The following is a 12600-nucleotide window of genomic DNA, read 5'->3' as shown; positions in this document are numbered from 1 at the left end:
TTGTTCTGTTGTCTCAAAGTTACAAGTATCGCACCTGAGCTGCCATCCTCACATAAAGGGAAATTGATAATAATGTTCGAGAGCAAACGAGAAAAAAAACCCCACAAGATTAAAGCCTATTATGAACTGTCGATAAAGAAACAAGTTTTCCATCAACAGACTGAGAGCGTACTGAACAAAGCAATGTGGACACCTTGATATTTTACTTAAATTTGCCATAATGAAAAGAAGAGAGTTTGAAAGAATAAAGGCTTGACTTTCTAAGAAAGTTTTTCAAGCTTTTTATTTGTTTGTTTTTCGCATGGTGGTGGCAGAATCAGCATCCTGGTGGAAAACATCTTCCAAATTTTTCAATTTCAGAATTAAGTGGTTGGAGCTCAGACACAACTTGTTGTCCCACTGGAAACATCTGACCACCGCTGTAGTCAGGCAGGTTATCGACGGGTTTTAATGAGCCTCTTAGGTCAATATAGTTAGAAAACAATAATGGTTTGTCCTCGAGCGCCTCTACACACTGAACATTATTACAACGAAACACTAAGAGTTTATGAGGAGGACAAATCCTCGCTGTCTCACATGTTGCTTGTCTTTTCGTCTACAGCTTCGGTGCCTGTGAGGCTGCACATCCCCATGAGGCCTGCAATGGAGATGATGGATACCACCATGGAGGTAAAAGAAGATTTTAGTCCACTTCCCTAATTCCTTCCCTCCCTCATGTATAATTTGTATTTTAAGATGTATTCATGAAGTAAATGTTGTCTTTTATTTTTGTCAAACCAAATCATCTCTTATTTGTTTTTGTTTTTTCGCGCTGCAGGAGGAGTCAAGTGGAAGTAAAAAGACCGGTATGTTTCTGCTTGACTTACCCACTTTCAACAGAATTAATGGGACAATCTTGTCTGCATAAGAAACAAACAAACAAGCAAACAAACAAGGGTGATAGCAAATCTTAAATGCCTTTTCTTTCAGCCACTCCCATCACCCAGTGCCAGAAGGAGGCTGCTGGTGTGAATCCAGGCCAGATGCCTGGCTTCTTCCCCACGTGCGACAAGCTGGGTCAGTACACGGCCCAGCAGTGCTTCGAGCGTCAGTGCTGGTGTGTGAACCCAGCCGACGGGCAACCGATTCCCGGAGACAAGAGCTGCATCAAATCAGCCTTTTCTGGTGAGATGGTGTGGCCATCAGATTTTGTAAAATAAATATTGGAAATGACTGCATTTTGTTTATCAATTGAAAAGAACTGTTTGGACCCAATTTCTGTTATATATAAAAAATACTTTATAGATTATTTTTCTTAAGTATTCTTAATATGATACATATTAATCGTTTTTATATATATCATATTATTTTAGCATCCCGACAAAAGATAAAAGGTCACTGACATTTAATTGTTTGTTTTTGCAGGAGGCCTGATGACTCTCCACCAGAATTTGGTGAGTAAACAGTTTTTCAGAAACAATTAATATTCTGCTAAAAGCTATTTGAACCCTAACCTGCTGTTCTGATTGAGATTATGCGTTTCCGAACTTCAAACTAACTTTTAATGTCTTGCTCAGTTCTCCTGAGCAAATACAAAATGTTTGTTTTCAAAAGATGATTAATTCTATTAAAGGAAAAATGCTTGGCCCAAACCAACCCAGCACACAAAGATGCAACTGCTGATTCCTAAACTGGTTGTTCTGTCTTTGGTGACAACAGCTACAAATAAGCTTTTGTAGTAACTAGTGAGTGGAGGGATTTCTGCGGGATTGTTTTAATTTAGTTTCATTCAGATAACTTTTAAGCTTTTAGTTTGAGCTTAAAGTCACTTTTAGCTAGGTATCCTTCATGACTTCCTGCTAGAGAGCAACATGTCTGGCTCTTTATAGTTTGACTAGTTCAATTGTTTCTTGTGACCTTTTTCTTACAGATAGACGTCAATGACTGCGTTCATCTGTTCTCGACTCTTTTTAGAATCGACTTTGATTGGTCGCTACTTGAGACATTTTAGCTTACTTCACGTTGTCACAGGTTCTGTTTAAGTGATTTGTTGATCATACTGATTGTAATCAGGTCTGGGTGTGGCAGTGAAATGAAACCAGCTTCTCAAAAAAGGTTTTAATTACATTTGATTTATCATTTGACAAGGTGGCAGTTACTCTTTATGCAGCCAGGTTGGTTTGGATCAATATTTTCCCCCTCAGTGAATAATCATTTAAAAACATAATTTTTGTCTTACTAAGTCTATCTTTGCTGATAAAATTTGTAAAGGTGTTTAATGATTTGAATTATTTGACCAAAAAAAAAAAAAAAAGATCTTTAAACAGTCCTTAAATTACTTGTGCTTTATGTTACTCATTTTTCTATTTTCGGTCGACTGTAGTTTATAAGCAAGTCCAACTAACGGCATACATATAACTTAAAAAAAAAAAAAATCTACCCTGTATTGTAAAGGTGTGCTCACATTAAATTTTATTCTTGTTTTTTAGGACACAGACGATGCCTGAATCTCTTCCTAATGAAGAGAAACTGACATGAGTTCAATTTCTAATGACATCTTCCAGCTTTGCCAGCTTTTTTTTCAATGATTTAAATAAAGATAGTTTGGTGGTGGTGTTCAGTTGCTGATTTTATAATTGTTAATTGGATTTCTTTCATGTTTCCTACTTTCCTGCAACTTACGTGCAAGCAATAAAGTGACTGTAGGTCTTTTTAAGGTGTAAGCTGATATATTTCTCATGTGCATCTCATGGATAGCTAATTTTTTTTGTAAATTCTCATTCTGTAACAGCAAAAAAAGATATTTGGATAAATAGATATTTGGTCTTTGGATGTCAAAAATTAGGAGAAAAACATGTATTGATTTGTATTTTAAAAACAATTTATAAAACAAACACAGTTCTCATTATTTTTCATTTATTTGAACAACTGAAATAAATCTGTTACAGTTTTGATGAGGTTTTTTTATTTTTATTTTTATGACATCTCAGGGGAATTTCAATCTGTGGAGTTTTGAGTTGTGCAGGCAGGAATGAAAGCAACAACAAAAACATAAAACAAGTTAAAGGAATAATGAAGCTGCTCAAAATAACAATTCCAGGAGAATACTCCTAAAAGCAAAACAGAAAACAGAAAAACACCAAACCATGCGCAGCAATACAAGGGAAACACAATGATTGTCAATAGGCACATCTTCACTCTTGTGTTCCAGATATCACACAGTATGAATGATTTAGCTGCTTTATCTTCAAAGGCAACTTTAAAACAATTTAACACAACTGCACAACCAAAAACAATTTCAAATCAAATTTTCAGGTGTGGCTTGATTTTCATCGCAATGCAAAAATCCCCCTGCTGCTTTACAATCATCGCTTTGTTGAAGATAACACTTTTAACAGAGTTAAAGGATGAGCAGAATAGACATTTTTGAAATGCAGATGGGAAAAATGTGATATTTACAACCTACATTTTTAAAAATATCTTTAAATGAATCACCATTCAAACTTTTGACGTTAGAATATCTCCAAAGCGATCTGTCGTTTTATTTGCACTCTAACAGATACAAGAGACTTAGTGCAGAATTTGAATAGCTTCAATAATCTTGCAGCTTTTTAAGATAAAGTGGACAAAAGCAAAACAAAGTGAAATTCTTCAAATATGTAACATATCTAAGAAACAGGCTTTTGACACGTCATATGGTAAATATAGCTTTGTCAAAAATAACGTAACAAGTTTGAATCTCTAAAAGAAGTGCAAAAATAAAAGGAATCAACTGGTTTCCAGCATGAAACAGGCAGCCAGATCTGAGAGGAAAAGGCTATTGCACACATGGCATGAGATGAAATAAGATCAAGTCCAAACCAGATTAGGCACTCTTACACATACAACAAATCTCCACCCATATTCTCCCGGGCAAAAACACTACATGTCCTTTAAATATATTTTTAGCTTCTGTGCACACGTCACACTCTGGATACGGATTGTTGACAAGTGGCGACGGGAGAGTTGGACGCAATCAGGGGGGCAAAAATGTGTCCCAACTTGTAAATCAGGAAAGTAATTTTAAACATTCAACAAAAACAATAGTTACATGAATTCTGTAACCAAAAAAGGAAAGTGATGTAGGCAAGCCACTTTATACCATAAATGTTCTATCATAATAATAATAATAAAAGGAAAAAAAAACAAAAAAACAGTTGGGATCTAATGAGCTGAGGCTTTTATACACAGAAAAAAACAAACAAAAACAAAGTACATTGATTAAGGCGCCTACAGGTCATTTCTGATCGACTGAGGACATGAGATGTTAAAGAAAACTCATAATTGGTGGTGAGCAACACCACAGCATTATTTTAAAATTATAGATGCAATGATCAAGCTTTTCCTGGCCAACACATATTTCCAGTTTTCTTTAACATCGAGGCCGATTCTCATTTTATTTTCTAAAGACTTAAACACAGAAGAGAGAGAAGAAAAAAAAGTGATCCTGGTTCTTTTTACACAGGCGAGTAGTTTAAATCCAGCACAAAGTTATGATTGGAAGTAAATGTCTTGAAGTCTTACATAATAAATATAGTGAAATAATCACCAAAATAAAGTGATTGATTGATTGATTGATTTTTAGTAAACTAAAAAGATGACATAACTTTGGTTCATTGTAGACCTTCGTTAATCATGATTAACTGAATGAACGGAGGGAAATATTATCAGATATTTTCAGCATTTTACATGATGAGCAATCGGAGGTGATTGGTTGACTCTGATCTCTGACTGACTAATTAGTGCGTCTGTAATTAGAGCATGTCTACCAAACATATTCTGCCGCTCTTTGTTCTTGTGCAGGTGCACAAATTTGATCAAATTGGGACTGAGTGTTATATAGACAGTCGATCACAGCTGTACCAGCACCACTTTGATGTTGTAAACTTTCGCTATTTTGCCACTTTCTCCTCATTTACGTCGTCCTTTCAGGTTCTGTATGTATTCCTTGACGGTGTTTTCAATATTTGGTACAGCGTAGTTTTGTGCCGCGTATATCCCCGTGCACGTTCCTACTGCAACACCCATGAGCGCCGAAGAGCGCAGCCTGGCAACCACATAACCGGCCAGGAAACCCTTCAAGAACGGAGAAGCGAGCAGACTGCCTCCCTGGAAAAGACAAGAAGAATCAGACGGGTGGTTTCTCCAGCTGACTTACAGCAACATGCATTCACAATTCAGCCGTCATTTCCAAAGACACCGGAGACTAAGACATTGTTTCCAAGTGAGGTTCAAAGTGGAGATGGCAGGCTGCATGTTACCGCATTTATTCAAACTTGATTTGAACAGTAACGAGCAATCTGAAAGATCAAATTTAAAGTTTAAGTTTAAATTTTATATACTTGAATAATCCATAATGTTTAATTAGATAAAACAAACAAAAATATTAGTAATCAAATTAAATTGATTGGATGCTAGTCATTTCTAAACCTTGCCATTTTGTTACTTGTGTAGTTTTGGATGTTTTCTACCCATTGAGCACCAAAATAATAATAATAATAATAATAATAATAATAATAATAATAATAATAATAACAATTTCATTGCATATTAATTGCATCATTTAGGCTGCTTTGACAGCTGATGAATAATTATCTATAATTAACTCATAACCTATTGTGAAAAAAATGCCACAAAATTCCAACAAATATTACATACCAGCAGGAAGGTTAAAAATATTTTTGTTTGATCAGAGGTCTTGATATGTAATATTTTAGAAGAGTTAACTGTGCAAAAGAATTGAGAAATACACCATTCTCCATACTTATCCAAAAGAATTCCTTATAAAAGATAAAAATACTCATACCAACACAGAGATGAGCATTTTTTTATTTTTTTTTTGGGATAGAAACATGGAGGGATAAAATGACAGACAGTTGGTACAAAATCTGAATAGCAGCTATGGTGAATTGGTGGAAGGACTGGAGCAAACAGGGGGACAATATAAATATATTCAAGTCCAATCTTTAAATCACATTCTAAAACTTGAAAAAATATAAAACTGATAAAAAATATAACGATCAAGCTCAATAGAAGCAAAATATGAACCAGTGAGAGTGAGAGGTGTTTGTGTATAACACTTTCACTCTCAAATATATTACTATCAAAGTTTTTACAGACCATTTGACTCTGAAATGATGTCAGTCATTTAACCTGAACATCTGGACATTTGTAGCAGCGTGAGTCTTACTGGAGGAATCCCAGCTTGTATTTCGTCTTCCACTCGTTTCTGGATGTCCTCCAGCTGGTCTTTCAGCTCCACCAGGTCCCTGAGCTGACCCAGAGGATTCTACATTCACATCCGTAGAAACACAGAGACAAACGGGTTAGAGGGGATTCTTAAAACAGGGTTTACAGAACTAATTCAACTAATTCTGCTTGAGCTCAGAATATTTACATCCATTTGCAAGATATTAAGCTCTAACTAGGCTCAAACTTTATCCCATAAACAAACTTCGGGATATTTAAGCAGATAAACTAGGACGAAAAAAACATCGTCTGAAAGTTGTGTTTTTTGTTATTATAACAACTTGATAGTGATTGCAGCATTTGCTACATGTTCCCTGTACTTTAAAGTACTTTACACGAGCGTACAACTGCGCAAAAACAAATACGAAAAGGCTATTCTGACTGAAATAGCTTGAAGCTAATGCTAACCGACCAGATGAAGGGCTACGTCAATGACAGGGCGGCTTAAATTTGACATTCACATTCCAAAGCGAGCTTAATGATAAAAGTACCGACCTTATCATCTGACATTGTTTAGATTTATACAACACAGTCTCCCTGATTGTTTGAGACTAGAAAAACTGAACAGGGAAAGTAAAAAACAGTTCTTTTTCTGTTTCTGTAGCTATTCACAAATACGCAGTTGGTGAATTACCGCCACCTACTGGTTTGGAGGATGTATTGTAATGACGCTGAAACAGATTTCCTGTTAAACAATTATGTCTGTTATAGAAAATACACCAAAGGCTGACAAATGTTACATCTTGAATTATGACTGTGAATTATGATTTCAATTATGATTAAAATTACCCTGATATATTATCGTTTTCTGTGCTTTGAAATCCTTTAAAATCCTACAAAAGCTAATTCCCTTTTGTTTTTATTTTTTGTGTTTTGGTTTAGATCTCTGTTCTGTTTCCGTCAATAATGCCCCTTCCCTCAGTTTTTCTTCAGCTTCCTTTTCCAAAACTCCACACTCTTCTTGTTAGTTCCTTCTTGTTCTTATTGCTCTCATCACTTGCCTACTGACAGAAAATGAACAGAAATCATCCCGCACACAACATCCGTGTTGTTAGCAGAAATATGCGATGGGGATGCCTTTATTCCTGCAGAGACCAGGGAGCTTTTCAGCGTTTATGAGGAAGGTAATTAATTTTGAGGTCATGCCTTGTTTTGTGCAAGTCTAAAACATAAAATCTATTGAAGATGCTGAGAAGTTTGTAACTGCAAAAAAAAAGTGCCAGTTCAAGTGTTAGTTTAATACATGCAAGTCTTTTCATTCAGAGATTAGAGCAATATCTTTCAAACTGAAGGCTGGCAGGAACACAATCGGGTTTCTTACCATAGTTTACACATTTATTGTATATACAGGTCAATTAGGAACAAAATGAAACGTTTCACAGGCAAAAATGTTTAAAAAAAAACAAAGCGACAAGGATCACAGAAACAGTTCAACACCCATCAATTTGAGGTTGTTGCTAAATGACCATAAAATATAAAGATTGTAAAACAAATATCGCCCCACATAAATATTTTATGATGCCTTATTGGACTGTCTGAGCAGCATTTAAAATATTCTGGAAGGTAATTTTTCTCCTGTGTGTCTGAACCTAAAGGCCTGCAGGGCTGATCAAAAGCGGGATTTGAAAACAGCGAGATTGCGAGTGTGCTGCAACACTGAGAAAGATGACGCAAGGAAGCACGGAAAGCTCAGTGGAAGCATCGTTTATTCTGGTCAGACACAAGATCAAGCAAAAACTGCAGGTGGAAACATGCTCCAATAGATTTAGACAGATTTACTTTGCCGAAGATGATTTTTTTTTTCCACTTTTCGCTTCTTCTGTAACCTGTTTAGGACAGAGTGCATTAACCTCTCGTCACTCTGGCTTATCTCAGATAGAGACGACACATTTTACTGCCTCTTTAAGCTGCAGTGGCACTCTGCATACTGTTAGACGAGTTGAAACCCTGCCTAAGCACGTCCCTCTGGAGGCATGGAGGTGTTTAAGGAGCCATGGAGGTAAGGCGTCTCTGGTCTTCACTGCTGTTGGTGATTTAGCGCAGTTATTGATTGTGGCTTTGTCCCATTTGGCTGACTAATCCTTGGACGCCTCCATAAAGGAAAGGTCACAGAAGCTTATGGTGCAGGGATTTCACTGACGTCTGTTAGGAAGTGTGTCTATGTACCACGAACATCAAGAAAAGACAGATATACAGGCCAGAGCGCATGAAATCAGCTTTGAGAAAAACATGAACTTTTTTATGTTCAGAAAATAAATATTTGTCCTTTATACCTTTCAGGCTAAAATGTCATCCATTATTTAATTAGCCTGTTAACATTTTAGTGTCAAAAAGAAAAAGAAAAAGATTGGTGATGTTCATCTAATTAGTGATCCAAATGGATGTTTTAGTTTATAGAGGTCTGTGGAAAATAATTTATTTGAATATTCATTTTATGTCCAGTGGTTTTGACAGGTGTTTTTTTAATTTTTTTTTATTTCTAATCTAAATATTCTTTCATGGTCAGTGTTTTGATGCGTTCATCTTGAAAAAAGGGGTCTTCTCTTGTTTTGTGCATTTAGGGTTATCAGAATCACCCCTATTTCACTTAATATGGAACATCGTTATTTTTGGTTTGTGTTGTTTTGTTTTTGTTTTTGTTGATTTTGCGTTTCAGAAGTGTTGTAACTTTCTTTAGACTGAGAAGATATCAAGATGATACTGTGCTTTTAAGCAGTTTGTAAGTTTTGGGTTCCAGAAATAAATGTGCATTTAAGCAAAGTTTTTGTATCCAACCCAAGCAACAAGAAGATGATGACAAGAAACGTGACAGCGTCCAAATGGACCTGATCAAAAACAGGCTCAGGGCCACCCAGCAAGGAATAAGCCATTACTTTGAAAGCAATTTTTAAAAGCTACACTGCAGTTTGGAAATTCTGGATCAAAGCCTTAATTTCCACAAACGTGTCCAGGAGTTTGTTGACACAAAAATTAAAGGGTTCGGCCATAATGACAGACGTAATGTTTGGAGGGAAAAGAGGGATCTTCCAAACCTGAGAACGTTCCCACATCTGGGAAGGTGACGGCTCCATATGTGTCACCTGTGGACCAGAAGGGACAGGTACACTTTACAAAATGGATGGAATCACAAAGAAAGAACGTTTATGTGGAATCTCAAGACATCAGCTCAGATGTCAAAGATTGAATTTGAATTTCAGAAAAATTGTACAGAGAGCTGAAAATATGTGAGCAAGTTGGCCGACAGACTTTGTTGAGTTAGACTAGTTCTGTCTGGGGGAAATGGGTCAAAATTCCAGCAAACTATTTTGAAAAGCTGATGGAAAGATAACCAGAAATATTTGGCCAAAGTTATGCGGCTTAAGAAAGAATTTTACCAAATACTGAGGACTTTTTAAAAATCTTAGAACACTAAAAAGTAATTAAAAAGAAGCTCTTAGCAGGTATTTAGGAAAAAGATGGTAAATTTGTTCATTTTATCTGACCAAAACCCCCAAAAAACGTATTTGGATTTAATGTAAGAGAGTAAAAAAAATGTCAATATAAACTATAAACATTCAAAATTGGCTAGCCTCTCCTAGCCAAACAAATAATAAGTAGTTATCATTTCCTGACTAATAATTCACTTAAGACTGTTGTACAGATGACTGCATTAATAAATTATTGCCTGCTGCCTCCCCTCTCTCTCTCTCTGCTGTGGTATAAACAGACGACTAATGACAGAATATGCACTGCTGCATTTGACAGCAATAAACTCTGTCGGATGTTTTACTGATGTGACATTTTACGTCTTTGCTGTTTTCTGCAAACAGCAATAATGCAAATAGCCCGCTAAGCTATCCCTGACAGTTTTACGGTTTAATTTCTGTCTTTTTTTTTCCCCAACTGGGGATCACTTTTGATCCAGGTAATGAAATGAAAGCGTTTCACCAATCGTACGTCCTTGCAGCCCGAAACTTTTCCTCTCAAGGCTCAAATCTCAAAGCTTTTTAGGAAGCAGAAGGCTTCTTTTTGCGTGTGTGTGTGTGTGTGTGGGCAGAGTTGGCCCATGTTCAGTAAAGTGCTCTAATTAACCCGCATGTTCAGTATTCAGTTGGTGTTTCCATTGATGGTCGCTGGCCGCAGCTGCTTTGCAGAAAGGAGAAGTGGATGGGCAGGGGAAGGAGCTGGATGTAATGTGCCCACTTCTTCCCAAAAGTGCATGATTCAGCATTTTCTTGGAACCAACAGATTATCTGCCACGTGAGAAAATGAGGAAGCGCGGATGAATTATGGATTATTGTCCTAACTTTTACTGCGTGCCCAGTAATCTCAGTCTTTGTTTAATTAAACATACAAACATTCAGCCTTCAAAGACTATGCAGTAGAAGTCAGCTTTTATCGACTTTGGTGGGAGGTGGGGGGGGGGAAATGATTTTCATGCACAACATTTCTCTTGACTGTAGCTTTGAATCAGTAGCACGGACAGTTCAGACGCACTGCTTTAGCTTCCCGTAAGATTAACTATTCAATCACTCTGCGTATCCCAACCTTTCAACTTTGGACCAATAAACTGAAACCTGCCTGCGGATTTTGGAGTTCATCTTTTCCAATGAAATGGCGTTCAAACAAATGACAATGAAAACCTCAAACACGCTCTAAGCGATCTTGTCCACCATTATTTTATTTGGTCAATGGTCAAAACTGGAATAAAGTTTGTGCTTCTTCTTCCCAAATGTGCTAAAACTCCTATAGGAGATATTATACATTACACACCACCATCAATGCATTAAGATGAGCGCTTAATTGATGTAATGCCAATAGAGTTTTCCATTTATTTTTAAGATGTGTGTCAATAATTTTTAAGAAACATTTTTAAATAAAAATAAAGCAAACTACTCAAAATGCAACCTGACCCTCTAAATTTTGTTTGCCGTTTTAATAAGAGTTTTTTGTTTTCAATAGAAGCACAAGTAAGTAGTTATATTCAACCATCTATAATCTGCTTTCTGATGAGGCTGTCAGATTAAACGTGCATCTTCATTTTCTTTTTCTTTCATCAAGCCAACATATCTGTATTAAAAACACTTTTTTTTTTTTTTGTCTGATATATTATTGTAATCTTAAATTATTTGTTTTCGTTAGCCGTAAGTGGAAAATCATCATATTGGACAGAAACAGCGGTTTTAAAACATCAGCGTAAGTGTTGTTACGCTATTTTAGTCAACAGAGATACTGAAATAAGACAATATTCTAATTAAGTGAATATGACTGCCATATCTGCCAGAAAGGATGACAATATCACTATAGTGAATCAATGAAGCTAGTTTAACATCTAAATATGTCTATAGACAGAGTGACGTTTTCAAAATTACTTAATGGTCCTTTTTCTTTTATTTTTACATAAAAACATGAGGCAGATCGTTCAGTTCTCTAAGCTGATGGTTTTGATGTCCGTTGCTGACATTTTTAACAGAACCTGGAGTTTCTGGCATCCAATTAAGATCCATCATTTCCATTTCAGTGCACAAGGCTCTCTGGCTGCCAGCCACTAATGGTCCCACTGTTTGTACCATGTGATTTGTGTGTGTGGAAGTAAAGTTGTCTTGCTCACATCGTGGGAACTCAATTCTCTGTTCACAGCCGCTGTTTTGGCGACACATCTCCCTGAAGGGGGACAACCTTTCTTATTAAAAAAGCTACAGGACTGCGACTATGGCTGTGGTGAGCTTTAAATACATACCAAGACAAGCCGCTCTTTCTGAACGGAGGCTGAAATAATAGAGTGAATGAGTATTTTGCGGTGTAGGAGTTTGCCCAGGAGGTGCCAATTAAAGGCTTTCAGCTCTGTTGCTTCTCTGGCACGATGAGGAAAGGTAAAGGAAGAGAGGTGCTGCAGCTCCACTGCACCACTCTGCTTTGATAGAGCTAAGTGTGTGCGTGTGTGTGTGTATGTGTGTGTGTGCGTGGGTGTGCATGCGTGGGTGTGTGTGGGTGTGTGTGCGTGTGTGTGTGTGTGGTTTACACATTTATTAACTTAAAGGAAAGGAAAACATGAAAACAAAGATTAAAAGAGAAACGTTTGTGAACCGAGGAAGGACTGGGGAAAAAAAGAGAGAGTGAGAGGAAGATATAAAAAAAAAGAGAGAGCAAAGTAGAAATGGGTGTGTCCATCCACTGGTTCCACTGGTGTTTCCTTCCTCTCTCTCTCTGTGATGCTGCACTCCTTTTACCCTTGCTCACTTTCTCTGGGTTTGCCAGCACCCTCCCTTCTCCTCTCTCCTTCTCTTCCTCACACACACACACACACTGGGGATGGCTGGATCAGTGGGAGCCCTGATCACTGTTAGTCAGAGA

At 36.9% G+C, this 12600-nt stretch overlaps 1 protein-coding gene across 1 annotated transcript; it reads right to left on the bottom strand.

Annotated features, from left to right (window-relative positions):
• Positions 1–3977: 3977 nt before the first annotated feature.
• LOC122842057 (SLC35A4 upstream open reading frame protein-like) lies at positions 3978–6900 on the bottom strand. Its single transcript, XM_044135571.1, has 3 exons — positions 6763–6900; positions 6209–6307; positions 3978–5127 (listed from the first exon to the last, which is right to left on the bottom strand). The coding sequence occupies exons 1-3, from the start codon at positions 6775–6777 to the stop codon at positions 4930–4932; spliced, it is 312 nt and encodes a 103-aa protein (XP_043991506.1). The 5' UTR covers positions 6778–6900; the 3' UTR covers positions 3978–4929.
• Positions 6901–12600: the final 5700 nt, after the last annotated feature.

This window comes from Gambusia affinis, linkage group LG13 (assembly GCF_019740435.1).
Source record: "Gambusia affinis linkage group LG13, SWU_Gaff_1.0, whole genome shotgun sequence".
Classification (NCBI taxonomy): Eukaryota; Metazoa; Chordata; class Actinopteri; order Cyprinodontiformes; family Poeciliidae; genus Gambusia; species Gambusia affinis.
Note: the sequence above shows the minus strand (reverse complement) of the source record. Positions and strands in the feature narration are given on the sequence as shown.